This window comes from Triturus cristatus, chromosome 4_2 (genome assembly GCF_964204655.1).
Source record: "Triturus cristatus chromosome 4_2, aTriCri1.1, whole genome shotgun sequence".
Lineage (NCBI taxonomy): Eukaryota > Metazoa > Chordata > Amphibia > Caudata > Salamandridae > Triturus > Triturus cristatus.
The window spans coordinates 407,038,377-407,064,051 of NC_140586.1; the positions used below are offsets into that span (position 1 = coordinate 407,038,377).

Sequence of the window (25,675 nt, forward strand, 5' to 3'; positions counted from 1 at the left end):
TATTTCTCAAACCAAATATATATTTGTAAAGTTGGTCACATTTTTAATACTGTATGGTTTTGTGTAAAACAAAATAAAAAGATGAATGATTTAAAAAAATGATGAAAAAAGAAATAAAATATTAAAGAAAGAAATAATAGCAGTGTGTATAAAAGAGTGTTTTTTGTGCCCCAGATATGAGCTTAAAAAAGCCTTATGGAAAGAAATATAGGTCTAGAGGGATAGTATCTATTGATAACAACAGCTAATCCATTGGAGGCGATTAAAGAAGTAGAAAGGGAGGCTAAAGATTTTGGAAAGATCTCAGGATATTATCTTAATGAGAATAAGATAATGATTGTTATAAACTAACCCTGGGCGTAGTTTGCGAAGTAGCGCTACACGTAGCTACGCGAAGTGCACTTCGCACTACGTGAGCTACGCGTAGCTTCGCAAACTGCATAGTGCACTCTGCAAGATTCTGTTCGCACTGATTGCACAGTGCCGGAAGCTTGTCCGCACTCTGCAATCAGTGCAAACTGCATCTTGCACAGTGCAAGCGGTCGTTTTCTGCCGCTCGAGTAGATTTCTACTCGAGCAGCAGCTTTCTCAACGCGGACTGGTAGTTTCTCATCACGAGCGGACGCGAGCCTACGCGACCACTCGCAATAAGAAACCTAACCTCCCCGCGTTGAGAAGCTCGTCAGGAGGTTTTTTTTCCACGCTCGCGATCGGCAACTTGATGTTGCTGATCGCAAACGAGGAAAAAGTCTGACCGGGATGTCATTTTGCTTGCTCGCGGTCGCCAACTTGACTTTGAGGACCCCGAGCAAGCAAAAAATGACGTTGCACTATGCTATGCTATGCGTGTTTGCACTGTGCTACGTGCAATTCATGTAGTGTGAAGTAGTGCAAACTATGCAAACTACGCGAGCGTAGCGTAGTGCTTTGCCCAGGCTTATTATAAACTCTAGAGCAGGCTTGAATGACACACGGGTAGTGGGGAAGGCTAGATACCTAGGGGTTGAGATCTCGGCCAACATTGATGAAATTGTATAAATCAACCTGGAGCCACTACTTCACAAGACTAAAACAGAATTTAACAGAATGAATTGTATACATCTTACACTTCTAGGCAGGTGTAATGTCATTAAGATGCTATTCCTACCCAAAATTCTTTACTTTTTGAGGGCTATTCCAGTTGAAATTAAAACGGCCTGGTTTTCTGCCTTTAATCAGATAATTCCGAAATTTCTGTGGGCCCGGAAAAGACCCCGTAGAGCATTAAGATAGATGACCTTACCCAGAGATCGGGGGGGGTGGTCTGTCCCCAACGTCCAGATTTACTATTGGGCGGCAGCTCTGCAACAGATGGCGAATTATTGGGAAAAGAGATGGTGGCAACAGAGGAAACATTCTACACTTCAATATATAGGCTAGTATTAGGGGTGGAAGCCCACGGCTGTCTCATGTGACATATTGTTTTCGCTTACTTCAAAAGAGTGAAATTCTAAATTTTGCTGGGAGCTTTCAAGGTATGGACAGCAGTTAGGAAGGAACTTAAATTGAGTAGGATTTACAGTTATACCTCTCTGATGGACAATGATCTTTTGCCGGAAGTTTTTCGAGACAGACAGATGAGAATATGGGTGGATGGGGGCATTAGGCATATTAGTGATCTTATGTTGAATAACACAATGCACTTGTTTGATATTATTAAGAATAAATTTGAGATTGGAAATAATCATTTCTTTAAATTTTTACAAGTGAGGGACTATTTATCTAAGAAGGTAATTACGGGCCACAGAGTTCCCTTACTGGATCTGGTATTAGGGGCTCCGTCACCAATATCTAAATTGTGCAAACTGCAAAGTGATTTGATGGAGGATGATTTTATAAAACATACTAATCATTGGCAGGATGTGGTACAAGCAGGGGAACGGGAATGCGAGGACTCTTCAACACTAAGTCAGATTGCATTTGTCTCAGCAAATTTACAATTATTATGTTTTAAGATTTGGTTGAATTTGTACATTACTCCAGCACAGATAGCTAAATGGGGTGGCTCCACAGGTATACACTGCTCCCGCTGCGGCTGTTTCGCTGCCGACAGTGTGCATATGTTTGTAACTTGCCCCCGACTATCTACTCTAATCGGGGAGGTGGGTAACTATATTAAGCTCATGCTGGGGTTCAAGGTGGAACTTATGCCGCAAGTAATTATGCTGGAAATAAGCAATCAAGCACTGACGAACCCAAACCGAGTTTTGCTATTTGCAGCTATGGCGGTGTTTAGGCTATGCCTGGCTACTGTCTGGCTAGATAAAGAACCTCCCTCAGTACACTGCTGGTTGGGGAAACTGCTAGCCACATACCACTGGGAGAAAGTGATTCATACAAGAAGGGGGTTAAGAGCTATAAAAAAAGGTGCTTGAAATCTGGCTACCGATCAATAACTGGACTAATGAAGCATGATTAGAATTGATTAGAATTAAATACTTTCAGCAAAATTTACAGCTGAAATACAAAAGAAAGCTCGGAAAGAGATTTTTGTATTACACCAAACTCCAAGGTTTAAAGCTTAGCAAAGCTCTATGCAAATCTGTATCCTTTGTTTCAAGGGGAGGATGGGGGGCATCAGAGTAGGGGGAGGGGTGGGGTGGGTCGCAGTTTAAAAGGAGGGCTGGGTGAAAAAAAGAAATAACTGACATCCATTACATATGTACTGAAATGTTTACAGTGTACTGTTTAAGTGTATTTATTATAAATGTATGTATGTTTAGGTGTCTAAATAAACATTAAAAAAAAAAAGGAAGCTATTTGCAGTTCTGGAAATTAAAAGTGTGTCATCGGTACATAGGAATACTGGAATTGACATGTACCTTACCTGCACCATGCCTTTCCCTACTGATCACAGATATCTCTCTAGACCATTAATATATTTGAAGAAAAGCATGGGGTCCTTCACACAACCTTGGCGTACTCTCAAGCCGGATCTAATTTCTGGGGAGATTTCCACATTTACACCATAACAGATTTTTAGCATCACATTCCATCAACATTTGTAGCAAATCGATCAGGGGTCAATCAAACCCTAGCCCCTCCCTGATGTTCCATAATTTAGATAAATTTACTATGTTGAATGCACAAGAGAGGCCCATACTAGCTAAATGAACAGACCCTCCCTTGGCTTTGACATTTTTCCCTAATAAAAACTGTAGATTAAGATACTGGTCTGTAGTGTCTAACCACTTGGCGAAACCCATATTTCACCCTGGAAAGAATCAGCTTTTCTTTCATTCAAGCTTCAATTTTGGAAATCTCCAACCCATACAATTAAAACATCCTTTTAGTGCCTGGCTTGTATATCTGCAATTTCAGCTACAAGATCATCAATGCTCTTAGTAAAATTGACATAAAAAACATTACAATACAAATGAATCAAGATTATATTGAATGAATCATGCAACACAAACATTAACATTTGATAAAAACAGGTAGAATTAATTTCCTTAACCATACGTTTGGACAATTTCACTGAAATTTAGATAGCCAAGCCCCCATTTGGTCTACCGAGCATAACGGAGTGGCTGTACAACTGATGCAGTAATAGAAATTTAAACTAAACTCAATCAAGGATCCAGGTTAACAACCTATGTATGACACCCAATCTGAATTAGAAAGCTTTGCACAAATGCCTGCAACATACCATGAAATAATCTTGAAACAAATGCTCTGCATAGGGCTACTATAATGAGATCCAGCCATACAGTTTGTTCATGGAGCATGGTGACAAATTAACCCATTTGAGTGTTATTAGGCATGCTACGTTTCCTGTGACTTGAGTGCATTATTATGATAAAGTCAGTCCTGGGCATCCAAGGAAGGTAGGGCCTCAAAGCTATTCCTTACAGCAACATTGAAAAGTGACTTGGCAATAGATGCCGATATATTGTCTCGTGCATGGGGAGATTGCGGTGATGACATTATCGGTCTGTAAACGTATCCAAAGGGCAGGACTTTAATTGCATTTTGGGCAAACTTCTTATAGTGTAAACACTGTAAGAGGGATCTTACAACATGTGGGGTTTTGAAATTGATAATCATGCAGTCCCCTAAAGGTTTCTTTTAGAGAATACCTAACCAAGGGGTTCTTCTAACAGAGAGGACTTCCCTTGAGCAGTGATGAAACCACCTCGACTTTGATTTATGCCAATGAACTGTATAATTTTTTAGTGCTGAGAGGTCTTCCCTTTCAGATCGCTGTACCGCTGGAACATACGTCAGGACAAATTTATATGGTGTGCATTCTGGGGGTAGTTGATGATACTCAGTACCGGACTTGCCAGATGCACTTCTATTTGGCACGATGGAGGTAAATTAGCTAAAGTAGATTTAGCTCAGTCCACAATTGCAGCATTATTCAATTGAGTAAAGGGTTTGGGACTTTTTGCCATAATTTGCATTAAGGAAACTCGGGCTTCACTAGGCAGGGAATGACTAAATACACATGCTTGTATACCCACACATTGTGGGAGTACTCCAAGATCTTTCATTTTAACATCAATTTCTGAAAGCTTCTTAGAAACTAGAGTGTGGAAATCACTAAGCATAAACTCCAATTTATCAAAGCAAATAGTGATCCAGCTTTAATATATCCTTAAGATTAATTTCCTTGAATTGCTATTTAACTTCTTCAACGAGCATATTGTTTCTACCTACCTGTTGGCTACACCTTTTTTCAAGGACTCATCTTCCAATCTAATTGCAGTAAGGGCCTATTTCGCCCTTTTCACAGGGGGACTGACGGGTGAAGAATTTAGCATTGAGTCGCCTGCCCCCAGAACCCATATTAATGCATAATAGACCACTTTGAGCACTTTGAGCAGATTAACTTTCTCTTGCTGTTCTTCATTAGGGGTTTGATTAATAGCATTAGCATCTACTACTGTGCTCCCACTAGCTGATAAATCTTTTAGAAGGTCTACATCTGGAGTGATCGATTGCATCCTTACTGCATCAATCCTGCCCTCTATCAGACTGATTTCTGACCTAATGCCCCTATAACTTATGTCAAGTAATTTGTAACGAACTTAGGTCTGGTGCCGAGATTTCATTTTGGCCTCGAGGGGGTGGTTAGCTTTCCATTTCCTCATGTTGTAGGAAAGCATGCACAATTCATCCAACACGTACCTTTGCAGGCTAAACAGTTCCTTAGCCCCAGGCCCAAGAACCAAGAGAGTGGTCCCAGCCCAGCTTTCACCAAGCTCAGAAGGGTCAGCTCTTGGCCTGGTCTTTGTCTGGGCACATCCAGCACCCATATCATGCAGCATGAACCAACAGGGCCTCTTATGCCCCCACTCTGCAATTGCTCCATTTCCTGGCAGTAAAGGGATCCTGGGGCTTGTGTTCTTAGGCCCCGTCGTCTCTCTAAGTATCAAAAGTTCTGTCTGTTAATTTATTGACTCACCCACCTTTTCTGCAGTACTGTGCCGAACAGTTTCTTGAGTTCCCCCTCTCTCAGAATCTCGTTTTGGGGAGCAAAATCTTGATTTCTGAGATTTTAGCCAGTTTCCATGGGTCTCAGAAGGAAAACTATTCCTGTTATTATGACCCCAAGAAGTTGTTTTAAAGGTAGGTATCTGTGCATTTGTTTAGCATAATATGAAACAAACAATGCTCAAATAATTATTTTTGGGAGTTCTAGCACTCTGTCTTATGTAGGTCTATGTTCGTTTACTAACTGCCAGCTTCTACCCCCCACCAGTCAGGCCAAATGTAGTGATTAATGGGCCCAATTCACAAAGGTAAACTCACACTTTTGTGTTAGTTTACAACTTTTGGGTATTCACAAAGGTAGACATAGACCAGAAGTCTAACTTTACTACTTTTTGGTATTCACAAATGTCAACTTAGACCTAAAGTCTAACTTTACTACTTTTTGGTATTCACAAAGGTAAACTTAGACCAAAAGTATACTTTTACCAGAAGTAACTACCTTTGTGAATACCGAATGGTAGTAAAGTTAGACTTTTGGTCTAAGTTAGACTTTTGGTCTAACTTTACCTTTATGAATCAGGCCCTATGCCTGTATTGTCTTCAGAGGCTACAGGGCAGCATGGGTACAAGTTTGTCTTTAACCTCTGTGGGTGGCAGGTAGCCAGTGCGAAATGGCACACTCTGCATTTAAAAAAGTGAGAATGCTCACTGCCCGGCCATTCAGTGAATGAGCAATGAGGCCTTCAAAGTATCCCAGTAGTGTATTCTGCTGCTCAGAGTCGGACTCCTGCAGCTGAGGGAATCGAACAGAGGGAACAGCAAGCTCTCAGTGCTGTAAGAGTTCCTGTGGCCTCAGTAGGCAGTGGTGCTGGAGCAATTACCTGACTGTGGGTGCTGCCATAAATGTGTCATAAATGAGCCACTCCCATTCAGCAGGAGAATGGTAAGAATGTAGTATGTAGCTGATATTCCATTTAGGAGCAGGCTGTCACAAATGATTACTAAAGCATGGTGTGGTAGCACACTTCACTGACAGACTGCACAATGAACATTGAAATGAACACTACATTTGCACAGACATGGTTTTACTGATAAAATTATATAGCACACAAATGATGTGTGCAATTTGCATTTCAGTGAATATTTGTCATTTGCACATTATCAAGTAAAGTGTCTTGATTTGTTTTGATCCTATTAAAATTGTTTTTATCTCATTAGGAAAAAGTGCTGCATTTTTGCTTTCCTCTTTATCTATTTTGAAATATTTGTACAGTTTATTTAGAGAAATTACATTTTGTTTTGTTTTAAAAGAAAACAACATTCTACAGCATTTTCTTTCACGCCAGCAAGGTTCACTTGACACAATCCTCACACTTTGCAGTAAGAGAAAGAAAAGTAAAGACCAGTCTCCATATTAAAATATTAAGTAGTAGTTTGTTGGAAAACTAAACTGACGGTTGACCTCAAAATGTAAAGTAATCTTAATGCTCGTTCACCTTTGGAACTCCACCATGTATATTTTGGAAGTGATCCAGCATCCGCTACATCCTAACTTCAAGTGGCTATGCAAATAAAGGGCTTCTCAAGTGGCTTTTGCAATTGGGCCCATCCCACTTCTGGGCCCTGGCGCATTGCATCAGCTGCACCACTAATAGCTATTTCCCTGTGGAGGTGGAATACAAAAGATGGTTGTCAATGTTTGCTAGGGGCATGTGACATCAGGAGGACATTTCACCAGTATTAATTTAGTCAATTGCATTATGAGGCTTGTAGTTTTGCTATTCCTCTTAGGATCGCCCTATTTGATCATTATTGCACCCAATAACATGCAACACCAAGGGGAAATATATCTGGTGCAATGACTATGACAAATGCTGAGTTTTTTTCCCCTGAAAATGCGCCATAACATAAAAGATTTTTGTGTTTGCATCGGATACCAGGCACGAAACTTATATGCCTCCAAAGTGACATATCTGTCTATAAACTGTAGGCCATTCAATATAGTAGTCAAAATTAGTGAATGATTGTTTGTAGACCTAAAGTTGAACATTCAGACCTATGAGCTGCACCGTGCATCTGATGATGATTTTGTCAAATTCCACTTCAACCAGTTGAGGAGTCACTTATCGCCACTGATAAATAATTATGCCATGATGAACGTTGTTTATTATGTGCGATAAATTATGCCTATTATGAGTTTATTGAGAATAGCATGCAGATCTTATTGTTTAAGGCACCATAATCCACAATATGGTAATTTCCGTATGTTCTCCCTTGCTAAAATGTGCAGGTTTGCACCTACCGAAATTTAACGAATGCTGGGTTACTTAACACATCCAACAATTATCGGATACGCACAGGACAGAATTTTAGGAGCCATTCGGAAATATGCCCTTACTCTCTTATGGCTCACTCAATAGAACACAGGTAAAGATCAGGCAGCACTTCACTGGAGTGGTCTTGCTTCAGACTCTGTGAGATGGGTCAGTGAAAAAACTTTTTTGCGACCAAGGCCATCCGATTGTAAGTAAAGGTGGGTGTACCCGTCCACCGTCTTACAAGTGCCATACAATGTAATGCACTTATAATAAGGCAGATGAGATATCCAAAACGTTTGAGATGGAGTAATCCAACCAAACAAATATAAATCATATCCTTAATGTGAAAGGAGACTTACTGAGAGAATTAGAAAAAAGACACAGTAGCCATAATGGTAAAATAAAAACACTACCAAATATGTCCAATGTTTCTTCGTGTACACTCCACACACTGACGGCTGCCTTAGAACCAGACCCTTTATCATTCCAGGTGTGCATCAATTCACCCTTCTTCACCAGATTAGACCTCAGACACCTGTAAGTAACCAATATTGCATATAGGTTAGCGCTGGAAAATAAATAGAGAGGCCACCAAAAAGTCTTCAACTGATTCAAAACTTTGAGTATGGATGCTGCTGCCTTAAAGAAATTAGAATCAGGTGCCCACATTTAATTAGCACTAATGAAAAATACCCACCAGTAGGGGAACCTGACTTCTACTGAGAGGCATTTAAACACAACACAAGGGTTGGAAAGGGTGTTAGATCTAGTGCATTATACTGGTGGGGTATGAAGGGGTACATATATTCAAACTGACCCTAAGAATCAATGACAACGCATGCTATGATTATAACAACCTAAATCAATAGGCACCAAAATGTACTATTTCTTGTGGAATGTGCACGCCCTTCCGACCCCAATTTTCCCACATATTATATGCCAGTGTGTTATTTCATTGCAGTTTTCTCCTAGCCTCCTACAATCAAACTCATTCCCATCTTTGACACAATGCCCTCCATTCCGCTACTATCCAATTCTAAGACCACAGAAACTCACACTTACCTATCCCACACATTCTATATCCTTCTGTCTCTCATGATCATACACAATGAATTTACAGTTCGTCAGTTCTCGATGGTGAAGTTATTCTCTAAAGCCTGTGGAGCCGATTTGGTTCTTGCAAGGCTTGTAGTGACATTTTTCTCTAAATACGATCAATCTTTATTTTGCATGGCTGGCGTTCCTCAGGACCCTGCTCCTTCCCCATTATTTACTATCTCTTACAAATAGAATCACAACACGTAGGCTTTCATTATACAGCTCTGCCAATGAGACCAATATGACCTTTCCTTACCCATCAACTAAGATTGATCTGCTTCCATCATGTCCTTTGGTTGGAAATAGTTGGACGTACCAAGGGGCATATCAGCAAGGCGAGGCAATAAAATTATCGCCGCTTTAGCGTCCGTTTTCGGGCGAAAAGCAGCGATGATTTTATCACCCTATCAGCATGGACATGCTAACTCGTGAATCCATGCCTTAGCGCCTGTTTACTGAACGCCCAGATATGCAAAGCGGGCGTTCCTTCCCGAAATAACTGGAGTAATGTCGCTAACCGCCATTTCTCCAATTATCAAGGGAATCGCTAACTAGCATAGCGATAAGAAAAGTAGCGCTAACCACGGTTATCGCTACTTTCCTTACGCCTCCTTGAATTCTGACTTAGCCATGTAATCCAATGGGAGGTGGATTACATGGCTAAGACCACCCTGCCCTATCAGCAAGGTATCGCCGGTCACAGTGCGATTATCGCTGGATTTTCAGCGATAATCAAACTGTTTTCCAGCTAACATTTGCACTTTTATCGCTTTGCAGATAAGCGTTGCTGATAGTACGCTATCTCCGTGATAGAAAGCAGCGATGGCCGGCGATAATTATCCTAGCGCTAAGTGTGCTTAGCGATAATTATCGCTGGCCGTTGCTGATATGTCCCCAAGTTATTTGATTCTTAATCCAACAAAGACTAAGGTTATTGTGTTCGGGTCTAAACTGCAAAGCTGAAATATTTGGTCTCCCTGACATATTTCGGCATTTGCCCTAACCCAGTCACAGACCTCCAGGTGGATAAGAGTTTTCTATAGAATCAAATCAAATTCATAATGATATCATTGCAGGCTCTTAGGCAGAGTTTTGCCATACCCAGGCTTCCCCCAGATTGTCACCAGGTAACAACCATAGGGCTAGCATGTCTTGAATATGCTACCTAGCACCGTTCATTTTTTACTTCGGCTCCAGAGGATACATGGGGCAGCTGTACTTCTGAAACTGTTTCATAAGCTCTCTTGACTCTGTGATGGCTCCCTATGCAATATTCAGAAGGCACAATCTGGTTGCATATACTTTCCCTATCTCACCCCCAAAAGTCTTCCACTGCAATTTATATAATTTGTGCCCATCATCGTTCAGGGAAAATCGATCTCAGGTTGAATTGTTGTTTTAGTTACAGATAAGTTCAAAAAAATGCCAGTAACTGATGGCTTAGTAGTTTACGAGCTTTGAAAATAATGCTATGTAACATTTTCAAGTTACTATGTACCTGTATGCATTTGTATCTGGCTTTGTAGAATAACTTGCAACTGCTACATCTCCCAAACATATGTATCCAGGTTGAGGAAGCATTTTGTACAACGTAACATCCGTCTTTCCTCCACTTCCTTTATCATTCCAGACTTCCCTGAAAGATAAAATGTTATTGTTCTTATGGGGTCAGTCTTTCAACATGATTTGCCGACAACAAACAAGACAAAGGCATTAAATGACACATTAGGCCAAGAAGCAATGCAAAACCCTTTTACATATTGGCTTGTGATTCATTCATATTGATGTTACACTGCAGTTTAAGGGACTTTCTTAGGCAAAGAATTTCAATGGTGCTTGCACGTTGTCCCTTTGGGTCACATAGACACTTGTCATATTGACCCATAACATAGCAGTTCGGAATACAGAAGGCTGTGACAGAAATATTTGGATTAGAGGCACCTTGGTTGTGTTTGTATGTCATCAGGTTTGATTAATGGCTCTGATTAATTATTTAAAGGGTGGAGGCACTGAAAATTGACTAACTGAGTGGGAAGAGGAATGATTGGAGCTTGAGCCTAAGGAACTAAGATGCCACCCCAAGGAGTGCTTTTCTAGATGTGCCTATGCAATCAGAAATATTTGGGATTAGGGCAGATGGACCAGTTGGCTTCTCTGTGTCACCACTTCTGGATCATCTGAGGTAAGTTTAACTGCTGCTGCTTTCATTCTAAAAGTAATATCATATACTGACCCCGCTTTTAGTTTAGGTGAGAGAGTACACCTAGGTAAGGCTCTAAGTGGAAGTAATATACCTGGAAAGGTGTTTAATCTACTCATGAGCTAAGGATCCCAAAATAAAAGTCAAGACAACAAAAAACATTCACCTCATGTCAAACTACACAAAGATAGGGGTGACCAGAGACACCAACCTCTGTTTGTAATCCCATGTATGTCTCAAGCCCCAATCATAAATTGTACCTCTTTGTGGATTGTCAGCTTACAGGATAGGGGTTTCAATGGCATGATTTATCCTGTAGTGCGTCACTGATCCATAGCAGTGTCAGGTTGGTGAGTCTACCCCTCCAGCCCAGGTAATTCGTAGCCTCTGTTCCAATCCTGACCACGGTCTGAGTGTGTGCTCGCAAGGCATGCTCCCTCTTCCTGCGGTACAGGATCACATTGTACCCTCCATGACCCACAGCCTGTCTGCTCAGGAGGCCAGTTCTTGACGGTCAGAAAATACCCAGTCATTTATCACAAGTGCCTGCGTCACTCAATAGTACTTCAAAATATCGAGGACCGCTACTCCACTGTCATATACTCTCCTCTGCAGCTTCCTCAGCGTTATACAGTGAGCGTCAGTCCTCGTGTTTGATTTTCCGGAAAAACTCCAGGATGATTTTGCATGGCATGTTTTGAAGCTTACATAAGAGGTGTGGGAGGGCCATCTTCTTATGTAGAGTCATTCTGCCCATCTGTGACAATGACAATGGCAGAGTTTGCATTGTGGACCACATTACCCGGAGCCTGTCCAGCTGTGGAAGGAAACCACTACCCAGGTAATTCCTGTGAGTCGCGGGTGACAGATCCCCAGATATTGGAACTCCTCTAGCACCACTGGCACTGTACATTCATTAGAAAGCCTCTGTACCCCTCCCGTCAGGGGAACAAACAGATTTGGCCCAGTTTATATGATAGCCTGAGTAGCTGTCTAAGATGTCAAAGATCTGCAATACACAGGCATCGGAGAGGGAAGGCTGAGTGACATACAGTAAAATGTTGCCTGTATATAAAGAAATATGCTCCTCCTAGCCTCCGTCATCCCTTACTTCCATATCAACAGGTCTTGTCGAACCCAGGCTGCATATGGCTCAACCGCCAGTGCGACAATCACAGGTGATAGGGGCATCCCTGTTGGGTTCCCTTTTGCAGGGCAAAGAGGCGAGACATCGCACAATTAACCCTCACCTAAACCAGTGGCACCCTGTATAGGAATCAGACCCATGTACAAAACCTCAGTCCAAAGCCCAGCTTGGCAAACAAGGCAAATATGTATTTCCATTCAATACTGTTGATTGCCATTTCGGCATCAGGAGCCAGTAGTGCCAACTGTGGCGCCTGGGCGATCTGGTCATATGGAGCAATCCGTATAGGTGTCTCCGGTTGAGAAGGGTACTCCTATGCGGCATGAACTCCAATTGGTTGGGGTGGACGATTGAGGGGATGACTTTGCGCAGCCTGGTTGTCAGCACCTTCGCCAACACCTAAGTCTCTACGTTCAGCAAGGATATAGGTATGTAAGAGCCATAGTCCATTGGCGGCTTACCCTTTTTGAGTTCAACGGCTATGGTGGCTATCTGCTGATCATCCGGTAGGCAGCCCTCCTCCTGTGCCGCTTGGAACATTGCATCATTGGTTTCGCAACGTTGTCTGCCACCCTTATGTACAGTTCTATTTGCTGGGCGCTGATGCCTTACTGTCTTATGGCCTCCCCATCTCCTCCTCTGTCAAGTCTCTAATGTCTCCCTCGAATCTCCCGTTAGTGTCTGTAAGTCTGTCCATTTGGTCTCGTCTTATTCGTTACAGGAGTGTATAGATCTTCATAATATACTGCGAAGGTGTCTGCTATGGAAGTACCTGTTGTTTGCAGCACTTGTGCCCTCTCTAAAATTGCTAGCACCCAGGAATGATCCTTGTCTCTTTTGTCTAATCAGGCCATCAATTTGCTTGCTTTATACCCTATATCATACAGGTTACAATGTGTCGCCTGAGCGTGACTACCAGCTCTGTTTTCTGCCAGCCACCTGAGATCCTTCTGTCGCAGGTGTAGCTGGTGGTAGATGACTGTTGTTTCATTGCTCTGGCTTCCAAAGCCACAATGTCTTTCTATATTGCCTCACACTCAAGCTTGGCTTTTTTCTTCTTACCCCCACTTAGGACTGGAGCCTGTCTGTGCTCAGCCATTTTAAACGCCTCTCACAGGATGGAGGCGGATGTCACTGTCACCTCGTTTTCTTGGAAGTAGGCCTCTGCTCTCTTCCTTAGCTTCCCTTTAAGTCCCCTATCATGGATGTGCCATGGGTCAATTCTTGGGGGCAGCAAAATGTCTTGGACAGGTCCGCTCAACAGGACCTCAAATGGGGAATGGCTGAATATGCATCTGGCATGGTGTGACACCGCCATAAAGGGCTGCATTGGTCCCAAGTGTCCCAGGGGGCCTGTCCTGCTCATTCTGTCAATAACGAGGTCCATGACAGCAGTTATGTCCCCTCCCAGAATCAGAGTCCCAGTGGGCATCTCTAAGATGAGGGCACTAATGTCTGGCACTATGGTGGCATGAAGTCTAGGTGGTATGTATACTGAGCAGACAGTGAGTGTAAGGCCCTCCCATGTCCCCGACATGACCACATAGTGGCCCAGCGGGTCATGCCATGTGTGATGAAGGGTAAACAGGACTGCTTTCCTGAGCAAGATGCCAGTTCCTTGTGAGCCCATGGAGTAGACTACATGTGCAGCTAATGCGTAGACTAAATTGTCAAGGGCCTTGTAGTGATTACCCCAGAGGTGCATTACCTGGAGTAATACACACAGATATCGTAATACTGGTGTGGATTTAATTTTGCTTCCTAGCCCTTTGACATTCCACGTCCATATGGTCAGCCTTCGCTGTCAGCGCTCTGCGATTGGTGTAATGACCTAGCCAGGGAGTCTCCACGTGTGCTGTCACTGCCGCCGGCCCAGGGAGGAGGGGCCGCAAAGCACGCAGAAGGCACTGGAGCACCATAAAAGACCTCGGTCACATGCAGGAGTGCCTGGGCTCGACCCAGGCGAAGACCGGGCCAAGACGTCCAACAGCGCAGGACACGCACGGGGCATGCCTGGCCTTGACCTGGGCAAAGACCGGGCCAATATGGGCCCTTTTTAACCCCCCCCCGGTCTTGCTTCTGGCGCTTGCCCCTTTACAGCACAAGATTGTAAGATAAAAAATTACTCACCTCGGCTCTCCCAAGCACCTGAGTGGAAGACGGTAAGTGTTTTTTCTCTTTTTTTTCTTAAGTTTGGTGGCCCCTACACTAGCAGTTCTTTTCCATCTAAACACTGGTTGGAGTCCTCCCACAAGATTAGCCACATTCGAGTTGGGGCTCTCATTTGAAACCAGCCCAACCAATATTCAAAAATGGGTAAGAGAACCAATAATGATAAGCAACAAGCACCACCCCAATTGATGCCCCCCCCCCCTCACTGCCGCAAACCTCAATTAACCGGATGCTTCAGAGGGCCTTAGTTGTAGTGTCCACGGAGATAGAATTAACTGAAAGACCCCTGTCAATGACTCCAAATAATCACTACCCCCGATAGACTTGGTTGCACCCACAACCAGTAGAGCCCTGGAAAGCCCCTTCCGTTATCTCTACAAACACTAGACACTGTTACAGAAACATTACCCAAACCAGCCATGCAGAGGGGGGTTGGGAATAAGGGCCCAGTTAAGAACAACAAACCCAAACAATCACTACGGGTGGGGGTAGAGAGGAAAAAATTAAACAATGGGATATCTGTGAATACAGATATACAGAGCAACCAGGTCTCGGACAACGGCCAAGGCGTACAACCGGACACAATATTTCTGCCCTGTTTCCACTGTGATGGAGGGGTTACGAGGCCAGATCAGAAGCATCGTGAGAGATGAGCTCGCTCCTCTGGTGGCTTACATTGATAAGTTGGCCAACCTGTGTGACAGCAGATGCAGAAAAACACCTGTAATATCCACACTGGTTTGAGACAGTGAATGTAACCCCTCCCACCATATTGACACTGGTGTTATAAAGGATGTGGAAAGGCCAAGTAAGAGTATCCAGAAGAATAGCATGAACAAACCCAGGCTCTCATGTGTGGGGGTGGGCTAGGGGATAACTTGCCAACTATAAATCTCCCTCCTGCTTCATCCCCATATGTTATCATACTGGCAGGAGTACCTGAAACAAACGTACGGCAGGGGGAATCTCAGCTAGAGCTAAAAAATAAATGCCTCTACTGGCTGGCAATGTAACGCCAGTTAACTTGCACACATGCAGGTGAAATTCTTATGACTCATAGGGTTAGTTGGGTGGGCAATCGACCAAATCTTTTGTAATCAAATCATACCACCCAGGATTTGGGTACAACAAGAAGGCCACTCCGGCTCACCCACTTTTACAATCCAAGACCTACATTCTAAACCAGGTCAAAAAAAAACTAATACATGGTGAGTGGCATCAAAATCAGCCTCCAATGGGACACCTGAGACCACTCATATTCAATGTGCCTGTGGTAAACAGAAATGGGATCCTGGAGGAGGTCGATTGACTCATATTAAATTCTAGCCTGACAAGGCGACCATCTGTCAAAGGGTTCATCAGGGGAGGGACATACAGGACTCATGGTAAAGTTCCCAGCATGAACTGGATGTTCTATATAAGACAGAGAGGGAAAAAAAGAAGGAGCAAATGAGTGAGATCACATGGATTAAGGTTAAGGGTGTAAAAAATGAAGAGCCCAGGTTTGCAAGCCAGAGTCTTAGTGACAACCCTGTGAATACTCACTCTAGCTCTACTAACTTACACACACAGACCAACATACCAGGATCATCAGAAACCCCAAGCTCCAGTTCGAACGTGGTCCCTCAGGAAAAAGCTCACTCTAGTTCTGCAGGCCCCGATGTTCAGATTAAAATCCTTGGAACACCAGAACTTGCAAACCTTGAAACCAACAGAATGATACAGGAAGCCCCCGACCAGTCCTAGGAGTACATGTTATACCGACCTGATAGGGAAAGCCCCACAAATGGAGCCTGAAACCGTGGGAGACACCATAGCCAGACGTTATGAAACTAACAGAATGAGGATACTCTCCTGGAATGTTGCAGGCCTTAAGAGCAAACTGAGTGATCCTAACTGAGGGGACTTCATTGATGCGTTTGAAATATGTATGTTCCAGGAAACATGGACAATGGAGGAGTCATTGTGCATGGGGTTTGCAACGTACAACATAGCTACCTCCTCAAAGGGAAGGGGGAGGCCCTCTGGGGGGTTGTGTTTTTGGGTAGGTTCCTATTTAGATTGTACAGCCACTCAACTGGAGTCCTCTTCTAAAGACATCCTGTGTATCATCCGTATCTTCTCCCCAAACCTCAAAATGGTTTTGGTCAACATCTATTCAAGGCCTGTGAGGAGCAGTCAAGAATCCTCGACCCTAGATCAATTAGATCGTTTTATTCCTACTTTCACCAAAAATGGTATGGTAGCCATAGGGGATGATTTTTAATTGCCAATTTGAGTCATAGCAAGATCTTTATGATACACCACCCACAGAGGAGGATGCGCCCTAGGCTATCCCTGATCCTACTATTCCTCCAATTAGGACATGGACATCGCTGGCTCTCCAGATTAAGTCACTCACCTTAAATCACTCCCTATAAGCCTGCAATGGAGGAAGCAGATCTGATTCCCCAGGGAACAGCCTCCCTGTATGAATCCATTATACCAACCCTTATGGAACTAGCAAAGCTTTCATTCATACCGGGTACTGTTGCACCACTAATGGCAGTTGCTAAGTTACATGAAGTAACGATTCCCAAATTGGTGGGTGCATTCTGGTCGTTGGGTACCCGGGGGGGGGGGCGGGCAAAGGTTGAGCAGACCTGGTTGAATCGCAGTTGTCGGAAGCAAAGAAGGCTCTGATAGAGGTAGAGTAGAACCCAAACTAGAACAGCAGCAGCTTTTTATAAAAAAACCCTCGCTCTTGCAAAAAATCATGGGAAATTGACCGATGGGCATCTTTGAAACAGACCCTAGAGGTGAAGGATAAGAAAGCCTTTTGGAACATTATAAGTACTGGTAGTAGAAATGGAAATGTGGCTTAGGAGCCCAATATAGCAGCTGATAGCTGGAAGAACATTTCCAAGCCCTTTACGCTTGGTTGGAGACTGAGGTTAGCACTGAGACTATAGTTATACAGCCATCACTAAACACCCTCCCAGAGATCCCTGCGTTGACCCTGACAGAAGTCATCAGTGCTGTTAGAAAGATAGCTCATGGTAAAGCCCCAGGTCTGGATGAGATACCTGGGGATCTTTTCCATGCTGAGCCTAGCATCTGGGGACCATATCTGTGGGTGCTTTTTAATGCTATATTACAAGGGATGGCACTCCCCACCACCTGGGCTGGAGCCAAGATCCTCCCATTATATAAAAAAGGGTCCTCATTACTGCCCATCAACTATAGACCTATCAGTCTGATCGATGTAAACACAAAAAATCTTTGCAAGGATCTTATTGGACTGCCTACAGTCCTGCTTGCAGGAACATAACATCATGAGTCCCCTTGTAGGGGACTCATGATGTTATGTTCCTGCTGGCTTTAGGGAAAAAACATCCACCATAGACCAAATATGCTCTCCGGGTGGTATTAAGTGACCTTGGAATTTCCTATTATCTCCTAAACATGTTAAGAAGACTGCATGAGGGCAATTATGCACAAATCAGGTATGGGAAGCATCGGGAACTCACTCCGCCCATTCCAATAAACGGAGGAGTTAGGCAGGGCTGTGTGCTGGCCCCCACCTTGTTCTGTCTTTACATTAATGGACTGGTTGACACATTGAGTACTTTGATAGGATATAGATGCTCCCAAGCTAGAAAACAAGTTAATCCCGGCACTGATATTTGCCAATGACACCCTCTTGCTATCCAAATCAACGATAGGCATCCAGAGAATCTGGATGGTTTTGGCGAGTTTTGTAGAACAAGGGGATTGGAGATCAATATACAGAAAACCAAATATATGGTCTTCAATCCTGTTCATACAACTCATCCAAACCCGCATTTGAATGGCATCCACCTTGAGTGGGTATGTGTTTTTGAGTAACTTAGTCTTATCTCACCAGAAAAAATGAATTTGGGGCCCCTTATGGAGAGGTCAGGTCTCAAGCTAACCCATACCGCAGGTGGGCTGGCTAAGCTATATAGAAATTATTTTCATAAGCCAGTAGGACCCGCTCTAGAGATCTATAAAACCCAATTACGGAGTGCGGTCATGTATGGGGCTCAACTTTGCGGGCATTGTCTCCCTAAGAATATTATTAAAACCGAGAACAATTTATTTGGACAGCTGCTCGACCTACCAGTGAGCTCCCCACTTGTCCCGCTGCGCATGGACCTACGGGTAAGACCTATTACAGAGAAAATATTCTGGTGGCGATTATGGGTGACCCCAAACTGGTTGAATACAGGACAGACCTGCAAGAAATATTGGGACTCCCCGGTAAAAGAAAACTGGCCTGGTTTGCACATATTAAAGAAGGTTTCCATACCTTAGCAAGAGACAGCCTCTGGAGTAACACGGAGGTAGCCTGCAGTACAATTTTGCGTAACCAACTGGTTAGTAGCTATAGGGAGGGCAAACTCGCCCAACTCCATGAAAATCCTACCACCGTTTCTCTCATGGCTAAATTTCTGAACATAAAGGATATCTATAAATTGGAGCCCTGTTTAGATGAAATACAACCAACCTTCACTAGGAAACTTGTTTATTTCAGGCACGGTTCTCTCCCTCTGCGTACATCCTCTAACAAATGGATCGGCAGCTCTGTTATGGGGTACCGAACTCCATGTATTTTTTGTTGTGCCCCGGATATAAAAAAAAGACAAAGATGGCTGGTACAACTGTGTCGGAACCTGGGTCCAAGGTGCTGTGAAGAAACTTTTAGACTCCTGAAGTACAATACCCAATTACCAATTGTCTACCCTGTATCTCGTTTTGAAACTTTTATGTGATGGGCGTGTAATGTTTTTTTAGGAACCAGTAATGGACTAAATGTTGATTTACTTTTTTGAATCACCCTTGTATCAATTGTATCATGATTTTAGCTGTTTGTAAACTGGTTTTATATCTTGTACACTTTTGTAATGTTCTTTTATTATCCTTGACCGAAATAAAGCAATTTTGGAATGGATTGGACCTAGTCTGAAACCATTTCTTAACCAATTTAACAATACAGAAAACCTTTCTGGTTGCATGGGTTAAGTAAATAGAAAAAGGGGTTTATCATTCACATACCTCCTGATTTACCAATTTGGATGGTTTGTAAATACTAAAATCCTCTGTATATGAGGTCGCTTGTAAATAAAGTGCAAACAACTCAGAGTTGTGGTGTTACTGTTGTGTAATATAAACAGGTTTCAGTGTAGAGAGCAAAGCATCTTGCTAAATATAGAGGTATTCAGTTACTATTTGAACATAATTTCTATTGCAGAGTATGCACATCTTTGAGATCAAATTGACCATTTACATTCAAATGCAAAAGGCTAATTATTTTTCAAAAGGAAAGTAGAATGACCAGGATAATGTACCTATAGGATCTGATTAGAACTGTAAAAATATCAACTTTATGTAAATGTGCTTCATCATACTGCTTTGTGATGAAATATACATTGCTATGTCTGACTAAAGGTCAATGTATATACTTTAGAGACCTACCTTAAATATTAGACAACAGGGGGCATATTTACAATATTTTGTTATAGGGCAGTACCACAAGCCACCTAGCTGTGCTGCCCTACGTCAAAATAAAAGGGCAGGAATGTGCCTTACCTACAAGTGCATTCGGATGTATGACGTTACAATGCAAACATTTACAACACATGCCTTTACAATGCAGTGTTTACATCACAACATCCATTACAATGCAAAATGTTACATCGCATGCCATCACAGCGTATTTTTAGAAATTACATTTACAGCGCATTCCATCACAACGCATACCATTACAACGCATACCATTATAACTCATATTACTTTTAAGGCAACAGTAGGGTAAGTGTTGGATAGTGTAGGGGTAATAATTACTATTCACACTCCAGTGAGTGCAACAGTAGGGTAAGTGTGGGATAGTGTAGGGGTAAACACTGCTATTCCCACTCCAGTGAGTGTAACGGTAGGGTAAGTGTAGGATACTGTAGGGGTAGAAATTACTATTCCCACTCCAGTGAGTGCAACAGTAGGGTAAGTGTTGGATGGGGGAGGGGTCAAAATTAATATTTCCTATTACTTAACTTATATTGCGTTGCAATGGCATGCGTTGTAGTGACATGCGTTGTAATGACATGCATTGTGGTGACATGTGATGTAATGGCTGCATTGTAATGGCATGCGATGTAAAGGATGTTGCGTTGTAATGAATGCATTGTAAAGGCAGTGCGATGTAATGACTGTGTTGTAAAGTTTGTTTCCCTGCGCATGCCTGTCCTTTCTGCCAGCGTTGGCACACAAACTGCAGTTGGCCGCCCACTGATGGCGGAAGGGTGTCTGTGTTGTTGCCATGATTGTTTTGTGCAGGAAGGGACATCTTTCTACAAAAGGTAAATCAAAGGAGTCGTTTTCCTCGTTCTATGTTTGCTGCTGAATGCAGAACACATGGAAAGAGAAAAAAGCAAGAAGAAATGTAAACATTTCACCTCGTTATGCCTGCTTTGGGAAGGTGTTACTTTGGTGCTGCCCCAGATGTATGCCATGTTGTAAATCTGGGGCAGTGTCAAAAACCATGGGTGTTGCTTGGGAACACCCACAGTAACACCCATGGAATGCCCCTTCCATGCAGAGTAAGGCATTGCCTTACCCTATATATACAAGAACATGAAAAGCCATGCAGGGTGGCTTTGAGTGGCCTCGTAAATATAGGTCAGCACACCGTGCCTCGGGGGCATCACAAAAGGGACGCTCTGGCAGGGTAAAAGTTATTCAAGGGCATTGTAAATATGACATAAATCTTTAAAACGATATGCTGATATTCTCTCACCACGATAAGACATTTCCTAGCCTATGCAACATGATTACATTTATTCAACCAGACAGTCACTCTATTTTGCAGTTCTAGAAGAATTCTAAAATGTTCTGATATCAGTGAATCACACACTGCATTACAGCTTAATATGTAGGAGATGCCAATCAGTGAAGTCTGTGCCCTAGCCTTTGGAACAATTGCCTACTTAATCTGTGACTGGTCTGCACTCTCTTGACTGTCAAGAAAGAACCCTCTTTACTCCTTTTATCACCAACTGTAATACTTTCTTCCTTCCATTCACTATCACAGTCCGTCCCCTGTTATCTATGCATTACCAGAATATAGAGTGCATGCTTGAAATTTTTAAAAGTTTGCTACAGCTAGAAGAGTGCTGTTTTGTCTATAGCCCTCTTAATTAATTTAGATTAATACTATAGATGAATTGAGAAGACAAGTTCTTAAGCATTGAATTTGCTTAACTGAAAGTGTTGTGCAGTTAATTTGGGTCTACAGTGGAGCTCCAAGTTCTGTGCTGGCATTTTGTCTTGTTATGACAATAAGTCAGGAAAATTAGACGTAAAACCTGAAAAAAGGTGTTGTCCCCAGTAGCAAAGTATATGCAAGCTCAGGAGTTAATAATAAAGGCAATATTCTCCCACATTGCGTGGAAGGTTAAAATAGTTATGTACCTGTTAGAAAAGAACTAATTACTGAAAGAAAGTGTGTTCAGATAGCACGATAAATACAATATCAGGCACATCCCACTCTGGACAATAAAAGTTTTCTTAATCTCTAGAAATTGGTATAGGCAATTGGAAAGGACAGCAAGAAGAAGGAAGTTTCTCAGAAGAAAATACCCCTTAGTTTGCTTCTGAGTCATGTAGGCTTGTAATGGCTAGGAATTTGCACAGAGTTTAATTCTATAGCCAGACTTTGTCGAGACACAGGTGTATGGTATTATAGCCATGACAGCGTAACTAATTTGGGTATGACATAATAAGCAGAAACCGAGATCTGATCCAGTGGAACCAATGAGTGTTTTAATTCTACCTGCATTATGCAACATTGCCAGACCAGAACTCAGACCATGGTAGATTTACAGAGTATGTAGATGAGAAATGTTAATATAATAATTTTAATTTTAAATAAATAGTGCTTTTCTTTCAAATTTGCCATGATCTCAGTCCTAAATTCCACAGTTACAGTCTAACTCTCTAATTAGAGAATTTGAGTCGATAAACATCTCAGTGGAGTCAATTGAAAGATGACATAGATTCCTCAATTACAGTAGATGCATGGCTTCAGGATGAAAAATGCTGGTCTTTCAGTCTCATCATTAATATGAATTAGAGACTTAGAGCCAATGAACATCTCAGTGGAGAGAATTGAAAGAAGACATAGATTCCTCAGCTAGAGGAGATATTTACTTTTAGGATGGTAAATGTTGGCCTTCCAGTCTCCTCAATAACCTGAAAAAGAGGGATTTAAAAGAGTTGGTGTATAAGATATCTGTACGTCACAAAGCTCAGATGTGGGTGTTTGAGTATGAAAGGAGTTTTATGGCTCAATTGCATAGCACGATAATTAGTATTATCAAACAAAAGCAGGTACATATGAGCATCCCGGATTGAAAACATGCTTAGTGTTAGAATTCAAGGAGAGACCATGAAAGTTTTTACAAACGTCGTGATAATAAACATTTATCTCTGACATGTCTCTGGCCTTTGAAATCTTTGGTTAATCATATATTACACCTGGGGTATTATATGCAAGTTAACTAAAGCATTAATGGGGTGGAAAAATCTCCCCTATTGTTTTTATGGATTAACCTCTGTGAATTAACACTCTGGAGACACAGTGAAAAAATCTTCAAAAATCTTTGAAGTGTAGGTAAAGAAATATGAGGAAAAGTGCAATGGCTAACAACAATGATAGGTGCCTTTAAGTGGCTGGAAGATGACAGCCATGAATAGTCAGCTCCAAGAGCTTGTATAAGATTTCCTCAGCCATCCTTTATGGAAGCATGACATAATTAAACAGGACTGTAAGTGAAATTAAGATGTTAAAAGCAGGGAGGATTTAAAAAAACAATGTAGAGTAAAAAAACAAAATTGAGACAACTTCCTCAGCCTAATTACACAAGATCACGGAATTGTTGGCTGCAGGTACAGCTCTAGTGGAAGACAGTTTTCCTGTCTTGAGGTGTTGTGCCTTGCTTGGACAGGACCAAACTTGGACGGAGACCACAGAAATAAAAGCAAAGATGTAACTTCTCACTCAAAAAGTGGAATTGTTCTCAGCTACATTTACACTGGTTGAGGACAAAGTGACAAACCTGGACGAATCCCATAGTGCCCAGGAGATAGAGGCAGCCACAATCATTAAGAACTTAAAAGGGAGATATGAATATTTAGAGAATCATTGAGGGAAATTCATACTATGGTTTATTGAAATTCCACAGGGCCTGGAAGGAAATGGATCTATGGAAAAATTACTGCCTGACTCCCTGGCCCCTGCCTAGCTGTCTGATACTTACCCTTGGGTTGTACTCCAGTGCACCCTATCCCCCCTGGCTCGGTTATTTGATTAAGACCCGGGGTCCTTTCCAGTGGCGGCTACTCCACAATGACGGAGGAGCGCTGCTCGACTGGCTCAGAGCCAGCAGGTGAAAAATAAAATGATATTATAACATTGTTTTATTTTTCACCTGCTGGATGAGCCAGCATGAGTAGGGAGGGGTAGGACCGGGGCATGTTAGGGGGTAGGGGGGAGTGCTATGTGCACTACTAAGTACGACTGTATGTTTGGCTGGCTGTTTTAGGCCGCCAAAACACACATGCACACTTAGGTTTCTCCAATCCAGCTGTATAGTACAGCTGGGCTTGAGAAACAGCACAGACTCCCTGTCCTGAGCAGAGTACCTTTTCAGCCTGCTCAGGCCAATACCCTTGCTGCTCTCATGGCATGAGAGCAGCGCAGGTATTGGACAGGGAGTCTCTGCTGCTGTCCCTGTGTCTGCTGGGACAAGGAAGCAGCAGAACACTGAGGCACATTAGTTCAACAAGCATATAATTATGAGACTACATGAAATAGTTACATGTAACCTTGACCGAGAGCACCTAATCCTGTCAATAAAATATACAAACTTTAATCACAGTGGCTGAAAGTCTTGTTATTCAACAAAAGCATTAGCAGGAATACATGTACTTGTCATAACTGTTAGCATGAATAACAGAATTCAATCACAGCCCCTAAAGAATGCTAGCAACATATACTCAAAATTCACAGTGAGTTTGAACGTAAGAGATCCGCTATAAGTGGGGCTATAAGTGGGGCCATCATTTCCGCCTGCAGTTTACATGGAAGGAGGAGGTCCGGTCAGTTTGCACTCTCGCAGATGTTCATGCTACACCTCCCCCCTTTGGTCCCCACCCTGCGAGCCCCCCGGCGAGAGACGTTGGGTGCAGCGTTCGTCCAGAAGAGGGCTGAAGACGCTCAATAAACCCACTGAAGCCGATAGACGGGATGAGCACGCTCGGTTTCTCTAACACCTGCAGCATTAGGGTGCAACAGGCACCACAGTCAGTGACCATTGATAGATCATGCTAAATGGTACCCTGCATTCCGCTGATTAGTAGTGACACCTCTCAACGAGAAGGGTTGGTCCTGACCAGGGCTGATATCCGGCATCCTAACGATGTGGCCTGCCGGCGGAGACTCCTGGGCTGCTTCCTCTTTAATTTTTCTCAACATATTGTGCTTACCCAGCGGCGACACGGACCCTAACTTCATGACTAGTTAGACTCCCAGGTGGGAGATATGGTTGGACTCACAGGTTGTGTTGTACTCAGTTTTATATCTCACTTATATTTTTCCCTTCCCTCCTCTCCCTATGATGTTCACCTTTGTTCTTCCCCGAGGGGGGGGGGAGGGGTGCGGGTTTGCAGCGTACTCGACTGTGCAGGAAATGAAAGGCAATGAGGTGGAAATTAGCCTCAATGTCCGGGGCCTTAACTCCCCTGCAAAACGACTGGCGGTAGTGTCTTTCCTTAAAGACACCAAGGGTGACATATGCCTATTACAGGAGACTCACCTGGTCCAGCAGGACTGGAGGAGGATGTGATTCCGCTGGATCGACCGACAATTCTTTTCTTCTGGTCCGGGCAGGAGGGCGGGGTGGGCATCCTGCTTGCAACTCATTTTGCGGGGAGGGTGGAGGGAGTCTTTGCAGATATCCCAGGTGCCTGTTGGTGCTGCATGTACGGTTCTGGGGGGCCAGTTACACGATAGACACTATCTACGCCCCTAATGACAAACAGGAACTGTTCATTAAAGACGCCCAGGGTCAATTAATCTCTACGCCAGACAGGGAGTTGGTGGTGGGGGGTGATTTCAATGTCACAATGGATGCTCACTGTGACAGATCAAATCCCCGGGAGGGCCAGACTGGTAGACTCACTCTGGGCATTAAAGGATGGATG

General features: G+C 43.0%; 1 protein-coding gene across 2 annotated transcripts in view; it reads right to left on the bottom strand.

The window, feature by feature from the left end:
* Window positions 1-25,675, bottom strand: part of LOC146833942 (uncharacterized) — a 302,258-nt gene that overhangs the window by 92,753 nt on the left and 183,830 nt on the right. For both annotated transcript variants that reach the window (XM_085600109.1, XM_085600110.1), the window contains exons 5-6: window positions 10,393-10,530; window positions 8,210-8,331 (exon numbers count right to left, since the gene is read on the bottom strand). In XM_085600109.1, the coding sequence (XP_085456235.1) occupies window positions 8,210-8,331; window positions 10,393-10,530 (260 nt within the window). The remainder of the gene's footprint in view (window positions 1-8,209; window positions 8,332-10,392; window positions 10,531-25,675) is intronic.